This window comes from Callorhinus ursinus, unplaced genomic scaffold (assembly GCF_003265705.2).
Source record: "Callorhinus ursinus isolate GAN/ISIS: 27379988/994484 unplaced genomic scaffold, GSC_fseal_2.0 scaffold24, whole genome shotgun sequence".
Taxonomy (NCBI): Eukaryota; Metazoa; Chordata; class Mammalia; order Carnivora; family Otariidae; genus Callorhinus; species Callorhinus ursinus.
Genome location: NW_027397086.1, coordinates 7,704,364 through 7,726,338, shown reverse-complemented (window position 1 = coordinate 7,726,338; position 21,975 = coordinate 7,704,364). Strand labels below are relative to the sequence as shown.

At 43.9% G+C, this 21,975-nt stretch overlaps 1 protein-coding gene across 10 annotated transcripts in view; it reads right to left on the bottom strand.

Annotated features, from left to right (window-relative positions):
- DENND1A (DENN domain containing 1A) overlaps nucleotides 1-21,975 on the bottom strand; it is a 497,276-nt gene that overhangs the window by 189,465 nt on the left and 285,836 nt on the right. For all 10 annotated transcript variants that reach the window (XM_025888027.2, XM_025888028.2, XM_073905764.1 and 7 more), the window contains one exon: nucleotides 10,568-10,613. In XM_025888027.2, the coding sequence (XP_025743812.1) occupies nucleotides 10,568-10,613 (46 nt within the window). The remainder of the gene's footprint in view (nucleotides 1-10,567; nucleotides 10,614-21,975) is intronic.

The window sequence follows — 21,975 nt, the reverse complement described above, 5'->3', positions numbered from 1 at the left end:
TACAAAAAAGCGGTCCTAGAAATGGAACCCTGTCTCCTCCGATTTATACTTTGAGTTGGGGAGAAAAAAAAAAATCACCTTTTAAAAATAAATCACAAATCTCAGGAAAAAAAAAAATCAACCCCGAAGTCCCAAATGCATCTCTCAGAACTTCCCTAAAACCATGTGCAGCAAATTTATACCAATGAAAATCAAAACAATTTTTGGAAACCTAAAATTGACTGTTTTCAGTTCCATGAAATTTCATTTAAAAAGCCCCATATGCCAAAATGTCCAAATTCTCTTATTTTTAAAAATTGGGATGACTTCCAAACTCATAGCTATCTTTTTCTTCCTTTTTTTTTTCTTTTAAAGCTAGGGATGGGTAATGTGCATATGTACTTATCAAGCTTCATAATTTAACCCGTTCGGTCAGTACAAAATATATGCAATAAAATGCTGAAGAGGCAGGATATAAATTTATTATCAGTAAATCATTCAAAACAATTGATGCCAAGGTTTAACATATATTATATTTGGTTAAAGACATGTCCAGAACCCTAGGCAGCCCCAGCCTGCAGATCTTAGAGTTTTGTCAGATATTTGGGTTTATGGAGGGAAGGATTTTAGGCAGGACACATAAACCACTCTCTGGGATACTGATAACTTCCAAACACAAAAGCAAACTTTAGTGCCACTGTTGGTCAAACTTAGGAAAAGCCCTGAGCCAGTGCCTTTATTTCTAACAAACATAATATGGTGGCCCCACTCTACCTGCAAAGGCCAAAGCTCAGGTCATTAATGTCTGAATCCAAAGGCAAATAAAAAACTTACTTCTCTTGTAGCCTACATGGCATAGACCTTAAATACTCAACTTTAAATTCATTTTGAAATCAGCTGAGAATCAAACAATATGTAAAGAGAGGTTTACAGACTCCAATTTTAGTCACACTTTTCTCTATGGGTGTTTAAGTTTAGTACAGAAAGCAGTTTATGGAGAAATCAGTTTAGCAGGGGAAAAAAAAGGTACGTTACTACATTAGAGTTTGACCACTTCGTACAAAATTATTACTAAGCTACCTTCTTCAGAGACGCCCAGTGGAAATACTTTATTAACAATAATCTCTATCACTGAGTGAGGGTCAACTAAGGTGCGTGGAATTTTAATCACATTATTTCTAACGGTCATCGTTTTAAGGCAGGTGCCCCATTTCACAGATGGTAAGGCACACGTGCGCAGGACTAGCCCACATCTCACGCAGACAAATGGTGGGGCTGGGATTCAAACTTCGGCTCACTGCCTGCCCTAAAAGCCCATGGTCCATCCATATCTTCCCCCAAGAAGCAGAACAATAACATGCAGTAATCTGTGCAGAAAATACCAGATTTCAGCCTGCTTACACTTTGCTGTGGCCCATTTAAAGGCCTTCCGAATCAATTATTTTAGGTCATTAAGAGGAAGTTTAATTTGGTTGACAAACACCCCTACTGTGGTGACCTCACCTATCAACAACAAATGTCTGATGGTCACAAACCTGGACCATGAGTCTGCGGAGCATGGTGTTAAACAAAACCACATGTGCCCGGATTCCAAGTAGGATCTGCCTAGGCCAAGGGTACGGCTCTTCAATCATCACAACTGCTGGTCTCTGAGCTCCCACAACGGTCCCGCCCTTAATCACTTAGAAGGACTTTATGAAAAGAAGTCACCAGTCCCATGTGGTTGTGCTCGGTTAAGAGTGCCTTTGAGTTAATGTCAATTTAGAAAAAGTCACTCACTAAAAAATACAAAAGGAGGCTGAGAAAGAGGGGAAAGTCAATCTTAGGTAGATGCCTTTTAACTATATAATATTGATATACGTATAGTCGCTTCCATTTATTTGGCACCTACCATGTGTCAGGTACCAGTTCCCTCATTTACTCCTCATTAAAAACTCCTATGAAGTGGGGAATCTACCCATTTAAAAGCAAGGTGTCTGAGGCTCAAAGAGAAACCATCACATCCTCTCTGCAAAATCCATACTCCCCTCACAGAGTGACAATTAGAAATGATATGGCTCAAGGGCCATGTATACTGGTAGACCCTCATTCAATGGTTGATATCATTATTTCCAATAGGCATCTCTCTCTTTTTAAAAAATGGATTTATTTATTTATTTTAGAGAGGGAGTGAGAGCAGGGGGCAGGGAGGGGCAGAGGAAGAGAGAGAGAGAGAATCCTCAAGCAGACTCCTTGCTGAGCGCAGAGCTCGATCCCAGGCCCCATGAAACCATGAAACCAAAATCAGGAGTCAGACGCTTAATCGACTGAGCTACCCAGGTGCTCCTTGAATAGGCATCTCTTAAGAAGACAACACAGTAATTCTTTGTACAGAGTAGTCTATGTGATGCAGTAATAATACCGCCCCCCCCCCCCAGAAAAAAACTGACCTCTTGGTTCAACAAAGGAGCTTGTTTAAAGTCCCCTTGACTTGGGCGCCTGGGTGGCTCAGATGGTTAAGCGTCTGCCTTCGGCTCAGGTCATGGTCCCAGGGTCCTGGGATCGAGTCCCGCATTGGGCTCCCTGCTCCTTGGGAGCCTGCTTCTCCCTCTGCTTCTCTCTCTCTCTCTCTCTCTCCCTCTCTCTCTCATGAATAAATAAATAAAATCTTAAGAAAAAAAAAAAATAAAGTCCCCTTGACTTTCACTAGATGTTAGGTAGGGCTAGAATTTGAATCCAGGGCCACCTAACTCTAGAGCCCAAGAGTCCTTTCCACTCTGCTACACAGCGTCCCCGCGTGCTGCTCCTTTTCTTAATCTGACAGGATTTTGATTAGTTCAAGCTTCTCTTAGTAACAGTTTATAAACTAAATTTTCTTTGAAGTCAGTTTTCACATTGCTAAGCAGAACTTACATATAATGACTGGCTAAGTGATGATAGGAAAATTGGCAAACAAGAGCATCAATGATGGTTTCACATTTTTTACTGGGATTCTCCCTCATAAATTACTCAGTTTTTCTAATCTATAACAGAGGCTTATCTCATCTCACAAGAGAACATTTCAGTCACAACAAATTAGACTGAAAATGTACTGACTGCAAGAGATACTTAAATCAGCCAGAAGTACTTGTTCCCTTTGATTACATAAATTACTACTAGAGCTTTAAATTGTTTTATATTAACTAATTCCAACATTAGGATAAGTGACATTTAAGAACCACACTCATTTTAAAAGTAGATGCCACGGGAAGAGGAGAGCGCTTCCAGGGGAAATCCAACAGGCAAAATGCAGGAGCTCCTTCAGGCCCTAAGTTGAACAGAGCTGCCGAACTGTCACTCTGAATGCTGTGCATGTGACAGAGACTCACATGTGATGTTCTGCATGATAACAAATAGTATGCTGAGGAAATTCCCATAAAACCAAGTTACTGTCCAACTACTTTTTTCTTTATATGATAAAGCAAGTGCCAGTGATCTAAACTTCACGCCTCACTGCAAAGAATAATGCTTGATACAGTGTTTTTAAAAAGCTCTTCACATCCACTGTTATCAACTAAAATCTCACAACTACTTGAGATAGGTAATATAAACTTAATTTTACTGTGGAGAGAATGAAGTCGTGGAGAGGCTAAGTAACCCGGCCCCAGATACAAGTGTACTCACATCTCTTCTCTGGAGGCATGTGAGGCTGCCAGACGCGTCTCTCCCATCCCCTCACCACAATCCCCAGTGTATGGCATGGGGGCCGCCCTGAGAAGGAAAAGCTCATGCAAAGCTGGGGCCTCTGCCCAGCACAGGGACAGGGCTAGGCATGATCCACACACCCTGAGGAGAGGGTGCACAGAGCAGAGGCTCTGGGTCCTCACAAACCCACCATAGTGGAGGGACTGGATAGAAATTACTTTCCCTGAGCCTCAGCTTCCCCATTGGCAAATACGGATACCCCCTGCCTGGCAGGGAGATCTGGAGGAATGCTCGAAAGTGAAAATGGGTAAAGTACTTGGCACAGTGTCTTGTGCTGAGCAAGGATTCAGAAGATGTCCCAACCCTCTCCCCCTCTTGCCAAAGATCTCCCCGTGAACCTGTGACTAAAACTACCAGGTGGAGTTTTTCCTGCAAGTATCACCTTCTTATAAAGCAAGAATAGGATTATTTAGCACTAACAAATCTCACATGGAATTTCTCAATTCCTGTGAGGATACATATATAAGCCACCAGTTACATCTGAATATAATCATGGCTCAGACTTTTCCATCAATCTCAGCATCAACAAGTGTGAACTACATCTTATTACTGTCTACCTGTGGAGGCCTGCGAAGAAGCAAAATGGCACAATGGTAAACAGGAAACACTCTTCTCCACTATGAAACGGTGTAAAAATAAATTTATGTATATAAAAAAAAGGCGAACAAAGGATTAAAGACTTTCTATGCTGAGGGAAAAATGAAAAGAAAAAAACGAGTTAAAACTGTGCCAACTCATTTGACAGAAATTCGGGTTCTTTGAGATGCATAGGAAAAAAAGAAAGGTTATTTTTCTTTTCTGTAAATAAGTAAATCCTGTGATTTTCGTGTGGAAGCCCGCCAGTTACACCAGGAGCCACTGCAGACACAAATGTTGCCTCTGGCTCCCACAGACCAAAAAGAGCTCTAACTTGGCCCCTGGATGTGGTGGCCCAGTGCTGTGCCAAGCACCTGGTGCATCTGCAAAATCAGGCTCCTAGACGCTCCCGCCAAGCCTCCCCAGGTAAAGAACGGAGAGAAACATAAAGGAATGCTGTGACCTTGGCCTCGTGCCCTCATGTACCTATCACATGCCTCCTGACATTGCAGTGCTGGGAGAGGTGGCTAGGGGCCTGCGAGTCTGGTTTCTGGGTCTCACTCCCCCTGTTCTTACTGCCTGAACTATCACTTAGTATACAATCTAAATTTATATCCTCAAACTGGGCTGTAGAAAGAATATCTAATTCATAAAAAGTACTTGGAAACGGAGGAAAACACAAAATCTAGTAAAAGTGGTGCTTAAACCCCTGAAGAAAGTCATCAGCACAAACACCTCTGCCACGGCGTAGTAGCAAGGGGCCATTCGGAAGCTTGGGTTTGGGATGCTAACACATCTGAATTTTATATATATGGTCGTGGTGTGTAATTTACTAAAGAATTACCTTGATCTTTATAAATATCAATTTACTTTATTAACACGGTTAAGCAGTTTCCAAGCATTTTATATGGAAGGACTGAGTTTCTAATGGCCCAGAAGGAGAAGGCCTGACCATGTCCCTCCCCTATTTACACACTTCAATGGCTCTCCATTGCCCTATAAAGTTCAAACTCTTTAACAAGGCTTACAAGGCCCTGGATGGCCTGGCACTTGCCTGCCTACCTCAGCTCTCCCCTCTCCCTTCAGCTCTGTGCTCCTGTCAGATACTGAACTACTCATACTTTCTGGAAAACTCCATGGTGTTCATTTTAAGTCTTTATCGATGCCGTTCCCAGTTTCCCTGGCTTCAGTTTAGGTAGTCGCTTCCTCTTGGAAGCACAGCCCTCAAGGCTAGATGTGGTGTCTGCCCTACCAGACCCATGGCATCCCAAATTCACTGCACTTACTTTCCACTTGTCTGCATCTGCTCCAGACAAAACCCTGTGAAGGCAGGGATTATGTGACATTCACGATTTCATACAGAACTCCTCGCATGAGGCAGTGCCTGGGTACGCAGAAGGCTCTCGAAACATTCCTGTAGAAGGGGATGTAGACTGCATCCTACCACAGACCAGGCCCTGGGACATGCTGGGCACATACAGGACTCCCTTATTTAATCCTTACCACAATCCTAAAAGATGGATACTAACCACTATTCCAGATGAAGAAAGTAAGATACAGAGAGACAAAGTATCATGCCTGAAATTCCTACAGCAGGGGAGCAGTCCAGCAGAGGAATGACGGTGCATTCAAAATCTACAAAAGTACGGCTCCCATCCCTGACATAGTCTCTCTGGCACTGCAAACCAGGAGACAACAGGGCGAGCACAAACCAGTTTTGTTGACATTTTCCTTCCCCAGGTGATGAGGATGATGAGCCTGGCAACCTAAGTGTCTCTGAAACAGAATTCAAAGCCATCAGCTTATCAATGTAAATGGCTTTAAGGCCATTGAGGAAATAAAAACAGCAATGGTTGTTGATCTCTGTTGAACTCTATGTGCCAGGAACTGTGCGAGGCACCCAATAAGCGTTATCTCACTGGATCCCCCAACAGTCCTTTAAGGGAGAGATGGCCATTGCCCTCACTTGATACATAAGACAACAGAGGTAAAGAGGTCAATTACGGTTCCCAAGATCGCATAAGCAGGAAGTAGGGGAGCCAGCACCCGGAGCCCACATTCTAACCACTACCCTTCACTGCCTCTGTGTACAGGCGGAGCAGCATCTACAGGCTAACCCGAGCCTCCGTCTGGAACCGTGCCAGGGCTGTCGCCTTTCCTTCCTCCTCCCTGAGCATTCTGCCACCAGGAATGATACATACATGATATCCTGCATCCATCCCTCATGTCGCTCTGAGGCCTGGACACAAAGCATTGTTTGTGAGGCTTGGAAAGGAAAGTCTTCATTTAACAAACAGGAGAAGCACCATCAGCCAGATGTGACCTGGCACCTGCTACCAGCCATGGCGCAGAAGAGGGGCAGCAAAAACGTCTCCTGAACTGAACTGAGGTTGAAAGAATGAAAGGAAACAGCCACTGTGTAATCTGGCCACGTTTCGGTACTTCCTAGCTGCCAGCTAACAAGATCATTCTCTCCAAGAAGAAACTAGGTCTATGCCAATAGCCTTGGCTATCCTGCTAACTTACCACTAGCCTCAAATTAATGTTTGCTTAAATGAGAGAAAGAATATAAAAAGGCAGAAGGAGGGGTAAGAATCACGATCAACTATAAACTTGTCACTTTAGAAGGCAGGCAGACTCTTTAAGGGGACAAGGTTACCATTTAACACACAGCAAGGGCATCCTGGTAGAGCAGGAAGACCAGAATGAGGTCTTTCCCCAAAATAACTTTTTTTCAAATGAGAACACTAGGTTATAATTTATATTTCCTTTTGTGCAACAAATTTGAGTGTCATAAAAATGGTTAAAAAGTCTTCCTATGGTAGCTTTTTCTAAACTTTTATGAACATCTGCCACATTCATTTGAAGTTTAAAAAATTCTGGCACATATGCAAAGGCATAATAAGGTGCCTATAGCTTTCAAGAAAAAATAACAAGACAGTCAAAAATAAGCTTTTTGCTGAATTGCCAGTAAGAAAACTAGTGTGCGAGAGGAGATGGGCCTTCCCGAGCTCCTTCCTTAAAGAGCTTTCCTTTGGCCCCAGGTATGAGCTCCTCCCTGAGCATTACAGCCCATAGTTCCTGGAAGAAATCTCAGGAAAGCATTTCTTTCCCTTGAAGGGTATAATAGAACCAGATAAACCCAATCAAAGGAATGACTAAGTCTGAGCTGAAACCTACGCGAGGAGATAGACTCAAACCCATGACTGGGTAGTTCATGGCTGCCCAGCACACCCAGGAAACACGACTTTGTCTGGAAAGTGGCTTAGCTGGCCTAAAGAACGGGGCGACAACTATTTCTGTTTTTCTTTTAGTGCTGACCACACAGGAGTTCAGCATGGCAAACCCCTCCCCAATTTCAAACAGGTCTAAGGTTTATCTTGCCTGGTGCTTCCTGAACCTTCTCACTTAAAGCCCTTCAAAGGCTGAGGAGAGTAGACTTGCACCCATTTACCTAAACGCAAAACTGTCTCAAATTTTAGCTTCAAAATTTATGTATATTTTGCAATGCATGTTTTACTACCAAAAGGCCTTTTCAAAAATGCCTTATAATCATATAAAAAGTCAAAAGTTTACTCCATCTTTAAGTAAAATTATAGTGCTGGGTTCCCTGGAAATAGTGATGCCTATTGGAGGCTCTAAATGTGTTCTGAATTCCAGTTTTCCAAGCAGGCACTCAATCCTTCTTTTCAGAAAGCACCTGCTTGGCGTCCTGCTAGGTGCTGAGGACACCACATGAACGGAGCACAGTCTTTGTTCTCAAAGAACTCATACTCCTCGGGATGACAGAGAGGACAGAGAAGCAGACAGCTATCATCCAGAGCAAGAGGTACAGGAAGTGAAAGATGACAACTGGGGGACTTTTGGGAAGGGCTGGAAAAGGGCAGGCTTAGCCACAGGGGTGTGTGTGGGGGGGCATGTGTGTTTAGGGATCACTGCGAGCACTGGCTAGCAAGGGACAGTGAGAGGACACGAGGCATGACAGCGGTGGAGGGATGGACCAGATGTGGGGAGGGCAGAGAGAGGTGGGCCGTAGAGGTACAGGGACCAGGCAGAAGGCACTCCACCAAATGTCGGGCCTATGCCTTGAATTTCATCTCCATTTTCATCCCTCCACAGCCTAGCAAATGTCTGGAACACGGAGGCCTTCATTTTGCTTATCAAATGAACAAGGAAGGCTTCATAAGAATCCAAGAGAGCAAAGAAAGAAGATTAATGAAGGCAGTGAGGAAGGAACAGGGTGAGAGTCCCGGTCAGAGACGTGGTGACTACTTAGAGAGAAAGAACTGAAGAAGAGGAGCCCTCAGCCATGTTCCGCATGTCCCACCTTGGTGCCTTTGCAGGCAGTGGTGCCACTCACAGGGATGGGGAGCACCGGAAGGCTGTGTGTGTGTGTGTGTGTGTGTGTGTGTGTAATGCACTGTTTGGGGAAGTCTGAGTTTGAGTCATCTGTAGTACATTAGGTGACAGTCAACTGGCACTTGAAACTTTGCATCTGAAGTCCACAGAAAGGGACGCCAGTGTTAGAATCACAGCCGAGAGTCACTGACATTACCTCGGTAGCTGAAGCAAAAAGCCTTATGCGAGAAGACTAGAGGGCATGTGGAGAAGAAAAGCAAGCTAAGACTAGAAACGTGGACAATGCTGAAGGTAAAGGCACATGAAAAGGAGTCTGAAAAGCCCGTGCTGGAACAGTCTGGAAGGCAGGAGGAGGGGCAGGAAAGAGCTGTGGACTCTGATAGACCAAATGGTCTTTAGATTCGTGTTTCAAACTCTGCAAGAGGAGGCATGAAAGGTCAACGAGAAAGGATTCGCTTTCAATTTTTCACACAGGAGCTTTGAATACACCCCTAAACTTGACAAACAAAGGTAAAACACAGAAGAAATCTCTTCAATCTGATCTAAATACACCATCCAAGATAGTCCATAAACTGTGTACTGTATGTGCTCAGGGCTGGGTGATGACAAGGAGGAACTGTTAACAGAATGTAGGAGCCACATGGCCGTCCTGTCAAATTAGAAATTTGAGCAGATTTCTGTGGTCTATTTTGATCAAGATTCTCAATGTCAAACAAACAGGTTTTTCGATAACCAACTTGTTTCATTTTCGTAAGCACAATAGCACAGTGTGCAACAGTTAGTGAAGAAGCAGGTGGTCCTCGTCGACGTGAAATGAAGGGAACAGAAGAAGAGAAGTAGCACTTCCTTTAAGACATGCAAAGCATCATCACAGACGGACATGGCTCTAGATTTTCCCTCTGAGAGCGTATCTCCTGTGCAAAACAGGCAAGCCCCCCACCTCCCACCCCGTCTTGCTCTAGTACAAATTTAAACTCTCTCTTGAGGAGGGAAAAGCTTAAGGTTCATGTCTACGAACCAATGGCACTTACAAAAGCACAGAAAAGTCCTTTAAAAGAACTGCTATCTAATTGGTACAGCCATGCAGAAAGCAATCTGGCACCAGATTCATAGCTTTGACCAAGCATTTCTACTTTGGGGGTTCTGTGCTAAGGAAATAAGTCAAAATGCAGATAAAGCCTTATGCATAAAGATGTTCACTGAAATGCTATTTATAATAGCGGAAAAGGATAAACAACCTAAGTGTCCAACAATAATAGGAAAATGGATAAGTTGTGGTATATCCAAACAGTGGGCTGACAGGCAACAAATTAAAAATTATTATTACTGAGAGTAGATTAAAAACATGTAGAAATCCCCATGCCATAATGTTAAGTGAAACAGACATAAAATTATACACACACACACACACACAACCGGTTATGCACATTCATACAAAATATATATTCACAGAATATAGACTAGGAGGAAGAATAATGAAATGCTAACAGTAGTTGAATCTGGAAATAATGGTATTGTGGATAATTTTAACTTTCTTTATACTTCCTTATACCACATGCTCTACAATGAAAACGTAATACTGTTATAGTGATTTAGAATAAACATCATTTTGAAAAGCAAGCAATTTCCCTTCCCTCATTCAAACCCTTAAAGAACCCCTTCCTCTTGCCTCTTTGAACCTCACTCCCTCACCCATGAAAATTGACAATCTCCAAGCAAAGTAGAAAAACACTGGAAACCAGAGCCCAGTGGAAAGGGTCTCCGCTGAAAGCTCAGCTCTGTGCACCTGGGAGGGGGCTGCATATGAGGTGTTGCTTCGACATGCTCCCATGTGCAGAGCTGTGAATCCAGAGACTGTGTCTTTTCCATTGCCACATAGCAAAACAAAGCCGCAAGTAGAGAGATCTGGGGAGGAAAGGCGCCAACTTACCTCCATTAAACTTAAATGGATTCCTATGAGGTAGGGCATGGGAGCACTGTGAAGAGAAACAGAGACACATAGCTGCTTTAATGTTCTGTTGCTTCTGACAGAAAATTACAGATGGTTCACTATTTGGAGAAAAACTGTTTTAATAAACGTATGCACAGTTACATTTCCTTTCACAACAAAAATCCTAATGTGACATTTTGTTCCCAAGCCTAGAAACTTCCAGAGAATTTCAAAATGTGGGCAGCATGAGAAGCAAGCATGGGTGGTGGGAAGAGCACCGACCTTGGCATTAATCCCTCAGGAGCAGCTCTGTGACTACACAGCCTCAGTTGCCTCATCTTTAAAATGGGATACTGGAATTGAACTGGCAGCTCATGATCAGAATGAGAGAGAATACACGTCAAGTGATTAGTATAGTTCCTGGCACAAATGGAAACTATTATTGCCACAATTACAACAGAAAAAGCAGTTAACAAGGTTGAATGGAAGGCATGATGTGTTTCGGTGAAGAATGATTGTTTTATTTGCTGTTTCCTTCTGCCATCCAGAGATGTGATCTAACTGTCCATTCTGACTGGCCTAAGTACGTGAGGAACTTCGAGCAAGCCTTCCCCCACCAAGTGCACACATGCCATCCAATGACACCACAGTTCACTAAGCCCCTTTCAACTGCTTCATTCACAGGGAGGGCAATGGTTCCCTAAGTCAGTGACTGAGCAGGAGTAGAGAACCCAACTCTTAAAACCTGGGCATTATGGACTGATTTCCTTTAGTTTCAGGAGTGTGTGTGTGTGTGTGTGTGTGTGTGTGTGTGCACTCACACATTATCATTTATGATGCTACTTACCAATAAATGGGTTAAGCATTATATGAGGAAATTCAAATTCATCTTTCCTAATCCACATAACAATGGCATAAGGTAGGCGTTATCCCCATTTTACAGAGGAGAGAATAGCCCCAGAGAGCTTAAACCCCTTCTCTAATGCCATAAAACGAAGGAAGCAGCAAACCTGGGAGGACTCTGAAGTTTCTTCTTCTGGGCCACGCTGACTTTCATAACACTGAACCTAAAATCCCTGGGCCCACCTCCCATCGATGGGACAGTAGGGGAGAGAGGTCAAGAAGCAGGAGGAAGAGAGAGAGCGGGCACCTTTTCCCCAGGTCTCTCCAGTACGTAACACATCCTATGAAAGGTGCAAAAGTTATTTTGTGAGCCTAGAGCAAAGATACCTGGCTCTGGTCAAGGTGACCAGGCACCTTTCCTCTGGGGCAGCCAGGAGACTGCAAGTGGATCTGTAAGGATGGCATTTCTTGGGAACAGGGTGGGGGAAACCAGAGGGGTAAGAAGTGAGAACGCAGAGGTGTGCTTTCACTTGAATACTAAGGAGTTGAGGCTTTATCCTGAAAGCAATGGATAGGGAATGAAGGTTTTTAAACGTCAGATGTGCATTTTAAAATTGCTCAAACATTTAAAAATAAGAGAGGGCACAATTCCCTCATCACCATTCAACAAATAAAATTCTTCAAGCAAAAATCCTTCCCCAGAATATAAAATGTCCTCCTTACTACAGATCTCAGCAGTAATATATCTTGGGAGCCTGTAAAACAGACTTGAATATTAGCAGCACAGTTTGGGAACTATTCTTCTAGACGACTTTTGTATTTGATAATAGCCAAAGAAAGAATTATACACACAACTGCAGTGAAAGTGGAGTTGTCTTGTCTTTGTTTTCTTCTTCTTCCTCTCTCCTTTTTTAAAAAAGGTATCTGCTGTGCACATTCAGCTTCTCTTCGCTTCTAGGGGCAAGGAAATGCCCTATGATATTTTTTTCGCTTAAACTGTAAACCATTAGTTTAGCTGCCAGCTACACAAATGCTCAAACTTCCCAGTGTGCCGGGCTCTGCTGTCCAAGCTTTTTCCAGTGTACACTGAAATGAATGTGTTTCTAATTAAGTAGCTTCAGGAACGCGACAGCTTCAATGTCAAAAATACAAAGTCTGAACCCTGGCAGGAAGTCTTAAGACTGCAAATGTCTCATCTAGTGGAACCTTGCCTAATGTAATGAAAGGAAGCAGGAAGAGTGCAGAATTCCAGAAAAATGGCCACTTATTAATTTGTCCAGAAGCACAACCTAACACATAGAAGGGAGAAAAACTCCAATCCATAATATTTAACCAAATCTCATCAACTTTTCCAGCTCCTACGTTTAATCATGCAAATGACAAAGGACGTGGAGTTTTAATTAGAATTTCAGAACTGAAATTCCAGCAAATGAGTTAATGTACAGAAAAAGACTGTTCAAACAAGTGTAAGAGGTGAAAATAAATACTGCAAAAGTCTCTGTATAACTAAAGGCTCTTACCTGAAAAAGAAATGTTTTCTAGAATTTTAAATATGTAGGTTTTAATGCCATGCCCTTTTGTCCTGCAATAAAAATCAGTGATACTCTTAAAGAGAGGAAAAGGAGTCTTGCAGAAGTGACTACAGATGCAAAATGGGACAAAGTGGGACTCACCCTTCAGGTATCATTAGGTAGGCAATTTTTTTAAGCCCAATAATTTCCCAAAGGGTAATTATGGCCTATCATAGAAGTGCAATTTCTTAGCCAAGTACTGTTAGGGCTGCAACAGCTCTGTATTTAGAAAATATTGAAAGCACATTTACTCCGAAATCACAGCAGCTCCAGGTTTTGTATAAATGCAAATTTAGACAAATACCCTTTACACTGTCATCATTTGCTTACAAAGCCTCAAATACTTCCCTGAATTGACTGCATTTTGCTCTGCAAAGATACTAATTACAAATTCCAAGTGGGGAGAGGAAAATGGGGGGAAAAAAAGGAAACCCAGAGTCTCCTTAACATCTCAATGTAGCAAATATGTAACTGGGTAATTCTAGGTGTGTTCTGAAAATTTCTATTCTCAGTAAACCTCAAAGTGATTGTAGCTACTGACTTGCTTTCTTTGGAAACCTCTTTTCTTTGGCTTTTTATGGTAAAGAGAAATTTGGGGGAGGGGGATCACATCACCTTAACGTTATTTTTATTTTCACACTTTTCTTATCCAGTATTGGCCCACATTTAACAAACATATTTATACCTTCGAAATTATAGAATGCATACATATTTTATTGTTTTCTCATTGGCTACATTAACGTCTCCCATATTAGACTACAATCTTTGTGATTAAAGACTGTAATATTCCACCAGGTATGGATGCAGTAAATTAGGGCTGCACCCTATTTCCAGAGTTAGATATTAAGTCGCTTCCAACTTTTCATTATAAGTCATGCAGTAATGAAAATGAACAACTTCATGGGCACGAATTCCCAATCATGGAATTACTAAATCAAGAGGCAGGGCTGTTGTGTGTGTGTGTGTGTGTGCGCTGTTGGTTTTTTTGTTTTGTTTTTTCTTTTTTTTACATCTTTTGTTATTTTTTGGCAAAGTGCTTCCTAAAAGTGCAGGACCTGCCCCACTGGAAATCTTCCAGGACTGTTGCAAGGGTTGGAGATAACCCATGAAGTGCCTGTTACAGGAGTAGCACACGGTAGGCTCAGTAACTTCTCATGTCCAGATGGGTTCTCTCTGAGGCCCTGACATGGCTGGTCCCACTGGACCCATTTGCTTAGCACCCAAAGAATGATTTCTTGTTCCTGCCCTGGTTCTGAGGGATACCTGGCAAAGCCCTGGTGAGGACAGTCGAGACTCCATTATGAGCGTGAGGTGCTTGCTATGCATCGTCAGGCACATGTGCTGCTGACACCAAGCACACTCTTGTCACTCTTCTACTCACTGAGCTCAGTAGGTTGCTTGACACTTTCTTCAGAAGGCAGTCTTTACTCTTGGTTTTATATACCACCAAGGATGCAAAAGACCACAAGTAAACTGTAATTTGTTACTTCCTCACCACTTACAATGACAAAATTTAAAAATCACCTATCACTCTTGATCACTCACCTTAAAAGGAAAATACAGCAAAATACATTTGTTTAAGCAATTCCTAAAACACTCCTTCAACATTCGGAGTTTGACCACCCTGCATCATTTTGATTCAGTCATCAACGTGCGTGTTTTCCCAAGGGTATCTCAGTAACAAGACATAATCCAACTTCATCTAGAAGCTACCGTCCTTTATTAGGTCCCCCAAAGAACTTGTTTGTAGCTTCTCAAGAACACAGCAATGCAAATATCTGTTTAACTAATAGCAAATGAACACCGTGCTGCTCTGCTCTGGGTGCCTTTCAGTATTCACGGTGACTTTGCATCTCAAAGCCGATTCCGAGTGCGTTTTTGGAGACATTTTAAATGGCAATTAGCCACAACATGAGTGGAACCAATAGTGCACATAATTAAAGCGGTGATCATATTAACAGCTCTGACCAAGTTCATACATAGGCAGGCCACGACAACTGTGTCACAACTGCCCTGTGGTTGGCCGCAACTGTGGGATGCCATCGTGCGTCTCTGAATAGCAGGAATAGCGTGGCTCTCTATTAGGCCTTCGTTCTCGGGAACTACTGCACTGTCTGACTTCATCAGTTACATTCTGGAAGAGCAGAAACTATTCTTTCTTCCTTCTTCCCTGCGAAGGAAAGAACATCTGTTGCTGGTGTCAAGGCAGTGACAATATAATGACCTTTGCCTGAAAGGTATGTTTAATTTGAATCCTATTAAGGGGAAAAGGAACATTATAATATTTATTGAGCTACTATAACCCAGCTGCTTTTATGCATTATTTACACAGAATTCTCAAGATAACTCTCCAAGGTAGTGTGCTGTTATCCACATTTTCAGACTGGGAAACAGGCTCAGAAAGGTGAAGTAACTTGCCCAAGGTCACACAGCTAGTATAGGGAAGCTGTAATTCAAACCCGGGGCTGTCGGATGGCTATGCCCAGGCTGTCCCACAGCACACGCTCGGTACTTAAGCCAAAAGACGTGCTGGTACACCAAGGGGGCTATTCACCCAATCCTCCTTGAACTCAGGCCTGTGATGTAGAGAACTTTCTTACAGGTAAGTTCTACGCACAAGCTCACTCCCCGTGTGAATGTGGCTTCTGCAGACTTATTAAGGGTCTTAACAGCCCCGTACATTATTACTGCACATTCACAATTTGTTTAATTCCTTTCCCCAGACAACTAGAGCTCTCTTAATTATGTTCCCCTGAGGTGAGTGGCTACTAATTGGAAAAGAGTCAGGTGAAATAAAAGAACACTGGCTGCTCAAATACATAAAATACAGCTTCCCAGGACAAAGAGGGAGGGGCGGGGGAGGACCTGTGGAGAGGTGGGAGGGCCCCCACCCCAGGTGAGCAACACCTCTTTGACCCCAGTAAGGAATTAGCTAAGAGCTGCCCAGGGACTTGGAAGGTCCACTGTGTTGCTTTTCTTTTCCCCATAAAAATGCACAGTCAGCATTACAGTTCACACGCTGCAGTACCCAGTCCACCTCTCAGAGGCACGCACCTCCTTAATCACATATCCCGACTGGCCAAGGGGAGCCCGTAAGTCTTTCCTCAGTTCACTACTTTTAAAGAAAAGGAAAACTCCGAAAGAAGTCTTCTTCGTTTGAGCTTTTCTTTTTTTTTTTTTTTTTTTGGAAAAGAAACAAAAGTGTAAACACAGCTTGTCCCTTGTAGATTCTGCTCTGAAATAAGGAGACAAGAGGTGGGAGAAGGAGCACCAACAAAGACCTCACAGCACATCTTGTCAGAGAGCACTCAGCATCATAGCTCTGGTCTCGCTGGGAGTGACCAGATGGACGGCGGGCAGGCCGATATCCTGGCTGGTGTGCACAGGGAGTCAGGCCCAGCAGCCACTGTCTACTGCACACCTGCAAAGAGCCAGCACTGGACTAGGGGCTCAACGGGCATCCTCTCCACAGACCCTCACCACAACAGTGTGAGGCAGGTACAACTGCTACCAGCATCATACAGATGAAGAAATGAAGGTCACGCAGGTCACACAACTCGTCAATGGCAGAACAGACTAGAACCCAGGTCCTTTCTGCTGAGACAAAACGAGCACACTGTTTCCCGGAAGTCCAGCCTTTGTGCGGCCGGTGGAAGGAGGAGGGAAAGGAGATGAGGTTGTCCCTACTCCGCGTGCTGAGGGCTGGCCAGCAGCTATGCCAAGTCGTAGGCCCCGTCACATCATGTCTAAGCACCCAGCTTCCCGCCTCCCCACACCATAGGAATCCTCCTGTCCTAAATTTCTCTCTGAGCCCTTCCTCAGACGGTGTCCCTGGGCCCCAACCCCTTCTCCTTCAAGGCTTCTGAACCTCTGCTGCCCATCAGAGCAGAGCGCCGCTTCTCACGTAACCCCAGTGGTTGCAAACACCTCCCTTTTTAGAGGCTTTTGTGTGGGCTGCCCATTTGGCAGAAAGCACATGTACATTTGCATGGTTCTCCTAGACTGTCAGTCACAGGAGAGCCGAACGGTTTTCCGTTCGCAGAGCCAACCACGTGCTGAGCACGGAAGAACAGCGACAGCGGGGCTGCTACATACTGAGTGCGCACCAGACACCAAGGGCTGTGCAGCAGGCTTTAGCCACCTTATCTCATTTAATCCCCAAATAATCCTATTTATACCATCCATTTTATAGATTAAAAAAAGGATTCCCAGAAACCTGCCCATGGTCACAGTTAATGGTGATTCCAGCTCAAATCCTTCTACTTCAAAGTCTCGTATACTACTCTTGCTTAATATTCTCTTAACCATTATGCTACCTTAAGGAAAAAAAAACACAATTATTTGACAATTGTAACTGAAAAAGCAAACAGCAAGTGGATACTTCATAGAATAAAACTGTTTGCCTTACTAGCTTAAATGAATGGGTATTTTTTGTTCTAAGTAAGATTTAAAGCAATTTAATGCAGTAACAAGAGCAGGAAAAGAAATAGGGCAAAAGGAAGAAAGGCAAGCCGGGGTGAAATTGGTGCTCTAGTTGTGTGCTGGGAGGTTTCTTGCACACCTGCTGTGAGGGCCACAAATTTGGCTCTGAGCACTCCAGGGAGAAACGGGATTATAATAGGCTTCATGGTGTCCAGAGAGAAAAATCAGCTGGTCATTCAGGAGCTTGGATTTGAAAAAGGCAACTGGGGAGGGGAAATAGAAAACGAACATCTTATGGTGCATCTGTTATATGCTCAGTGTCGTGCATCTGCTGGTCCGACCACTGACAAGTATGACTGTGTGTCAGGCATCACGGAAGGGCTGGGGATAGAGCACACAGCAAATGGCGCAGGTCCCCGCCTATTCGGAGCTTACAGCCAACAGCAGACATGAAATAAGCGTGTTAGTGTATGTGTGTGCACTGAGGTAAAGGAAACACACAAGTGCTGCGGGGCGGACCTGAGGTGACCTCGTTTCATTGTGGCAGCAGTCTTGAAAGCCTGAGCTCCACAATTTACAGAGGCATCTATGGCTCAAACAGGTTAAGTGACTCGACAAAGGTCACAGCTGGTGAGAGGCAGAAAATACGGCTTGAAAAGCAGAAGGGGTACAAATGCCATGAGTTAATCACAGTTTTCTTAGGGGAAAAAGTACTTAACTCTGTGCCTGGTTTCCACCCGGCCCTCCCTGATTTATGAGCAATAGCTTGGGACGAGGACCCATGAGAGGACAGGAGCAATTCTAGATTGGGAGAGGAGGCACAGACTGCCTAGCCTCCATGTGTGCTGTTGGGAGCCAGCATACAGGGCTCACAACTGTGGGGCAGTGGGGTGTGCACGGGGTCGGGCACTGGGGATGGTTTGCTAATGCGACACATGTCTATTGCTGCAGCTGAAGCGTGGAGGGCGGGGGACAGGGTACAGTGCCCTTCTCAGTGTGGGCCCTATGGCTTCCTGGGGTAACCTTGGGGCTTGGGGGAGATGCCTTCCAGAGCTCCAAGCCCCCGAACCCAACCTAAATGAACACATGAGCTACAAAGATAAGGCCTGAATGAAAACCTGGAAAGGTCAACATCAAAGCCTGAAGTGGTCCGCCCTTTTGTGCCTCCTCAGTCTACCGGAAGGAGACATACTTGAAAAACATCAGGAAGGGCTCCATGGCTAAGACCACTGTAGCAGGAGAAGTTAATCACAGAGAAAAGGTCAGGAGACAGGGCTCTCTATTGCCCCAGGGAGTTCAATGAGAACCATAACAGCCAGAGCCAGCTGCAAAGGGAAGTCTCAAGTTGTGAGCCACCAGCCACCCATGAGAGTCTCATAGAAATGCAGGAATGAATGAGGGAAGAAAGAAATGAGGAGAGAAAGAAAGAGGTTTATGGATAAATCAAAAGAAAGTAAACCGCCCCCCAAATGTAAAAGTTTAAAAAGAGGGAAAGAGTTCTTTTTGTTTTTCTAGGACTAAGCTATGTCACATGCCAAGATGCACAGCATCCAGTTACTTCTTAGCCTAGCCTCAGTCTTTCAAATGTTTAAGGGTAAGAACAAACCCATTTCGTTGAAAGATCGCTCTGAGGCTAACACTGTGTTGGTGGCTTCATGTACTCTACCCTGGGTCAACAACTGAGAGAGGCAGGGACGCTCATGCCAAAAGTCCTGCCATTAGGTAAGGCACCTCCCCTGCTGAGGCATGATTGCATTACATGGTCTGTAGCTCCTGCGCTGTCAGTGACCAGGAACACGTCTAGAATGTTTGCTATAGAGACCACCACACTGTGCCATACAAATTCCACAGTTTTCTAAGTCTTGGGTCCAAGACAGGTTTCCAGGTCAGGGAGGAGTGAGGAATTACATACTGAATGTGTCTCAAGAAATGGAAAGCCAGGCAAAGGCTTGGTTGTATAAGCAGAGGTCAGGGCCAGCCATGCTCCATGCAGGCTAGTCAGAGACTAGGACAAGGAAGGCAAGTTGTGTTGCCCCCTGTCACATCAGGCAGCAGGACTGGGCCCAGCAAGGTGAGACCAGCAGGCCAGGTTCTGACACTCAGATGTAGATGCAGCAGCAGAGGAGGTGGTGGGCCCACAGGGTGGGTAAGCTGCCATCAGGAGAGCTACCCAAAGGGTGGGTCGGTGAGCCAACAGCCACCATCCCCAACTGGGGAAGGGCCATTCCCATGGTAGAGGGGCACTATGTCTTCTCTAACCCTGCAAGTCTCTGCACCATTGTGGGCATGCAACGCTGAGGCTGGATGACGGCTGTCTTGCTGCACACCTAGCATCTGTGTCATCAGGGGCACCTTGGAGGGACCAAGTTAAGGGTCTGATGCCAACCACCTACACGGCCTACTCATTTTCACAGAACATTTGCTTTCTGCCATATATGCTTCTGGAAGGTTAAAAAATGTCTATTTTTAAATAAGGACCAATTACCTTACTAACAATAAAGATTGTACTCAAAATCTAATGGGTCTGGAATTAATGGTGATGGTTGCACAACCCTGCGAATACACAAAAACCCCACAGAATCGTACACTTTTAAAAAGGTTAAGTGCTGCAGTATAGGAATTACATGTGAATTTAAAAAAATGGAGAACTTGAACCTATAGAATCTACAGTATCAATACAGATTCCTATGTAATCTATAGCACAGATAATGCAAAGAGCTCCCAGTCTCTTCTCTCTGCCATTTTTCCACCAGGAAGACAGTTTACTCATAAATTGTCCAAAACTTCCTCCAAAGGCTCTTGGCATCCTTGGCTTTGGGTGCTGAAGGAAATGGAGGGGCATTTAAATGTAGTGACTGTCAACACCAAACAAGTTTTTAGATGCCAGGCTTTTCATAGACAACATATTTTTAGCTACACTCTTGGGGATGAGGAAACGGGAGGCTCAGAGAGGTTATGTGATTCACCCAAAGACATGAATTCGGTGGGACCAGAGCCAGGATTTGGACCTGAAACTTAACTCATCTACTACTCAGCTTCCCTGTTCAAACCCCAGGGTCAAGTTTAGCCAAATCTTACTAAGGGATTTACCTGGAAATTAGAATTTCCCTTTGTTCAACCAACACACATTGTTTATACACTTCCTGCCCGTCAGGCCCACCACAGACCCAACTTCCTTCCTTCTGCTGTCTGAAACTGAAATCCTGGTCCATACCTTCTACTACTGCTCCCAGAGGAGCACCTGTTGCAGTGCTTCCGCCCCCTGAGCATTGGACCTGGTCCCTTGCTGCTTCTTAGCTGAAAAAATTTGTCCTCCTACTCTTGCCGGGACACCTGAATTCTTCTGTGAAGGAGTGTTTTATCAGATCAGGGACCATCTACAGATAAGCTCCTATCTTCCTGTGCCCAATGCCAGGGACATAGGAGGCACTCATAAATACTTGCTACAAAATGGAAATGACAGTTTTTGCTCACTTGGAATTCAATCTTTTTTTTTTTTAAGATTTTATTTATTTGAGAGAGAGAATGAGATAGAGAGAGAGCATGAGAGGGGGGAGGGTCCGAGGGAGAAGCAGACTCCCTGCTGAGCAGGGAGCCCGATGCGGGACTCGATCCCGGGACTCCAGGATCATGACCTGAGCTGAAGGCAGTCGCTTAACCAACTGAGCCACTCAGGCACCCTGGAATTCAATCTTTAACAAAACCTACATAGCCCAGATTTTGGTATATACAGGAGAATTTTAGCCACACCTGTCTACGTAATCTACTTCCATTTTACCTGGGTGTCGTGTATTTCAAATGGATTTTGCTGGGTCATTTATATATATTCGCATTAATAGACAGACTATATATGTATATACACATACATATATATGTATATATACATTAGACATATATATATACATATATATACACATACATATTTATGTGTATATATATACACACATATATAGTTATTAATTAACAAAAATAGTATCTACTATTTATGGAACACCTATTTTGTGTCAGTAGTAATTACTATTCATGTTTGACAGAAGAGAAAGGAGGCTCAGAGAGGTTCAGTGACCTCAAAGCTAGTAAATGGGGAAGCCAGAACCAAAGCCAGGTTTTTCTGTTTCCATCGTACCACACTTCATTGATTTCTATTTCTGTCACTAAGAATATCAATAATCCCACTAACTTTAGCATCAATTTATTCTCTATGCAAAATCACTGCATTGATGAAGAGAGAGATTAGACCGGACTCAGTCCCAGTCATCCAGAAGTCACTTCATAGCTTTGTCCAGACTGATGCCCCTACACCACATGGACTCTGCACCCTGCGATCAGGCATATTTCAGACTGCTTGCTAAACACTCTAGATGGAATACATGATGCAGCATGTGGGGATTGACCGAGAACCCAACAGGCAACATGGATAAAGAATCTAGAACTAGTATCTCTCACACAGAATCTGAGCATGCCCACTCTGAGTGGAAGAATGGTTTCCAGAGTCAGGAGATACAATGCATTTTACAAACACAACTGCAAAATTCAAACCTTAACTGTACACACAGGATATAATTTTTGGTT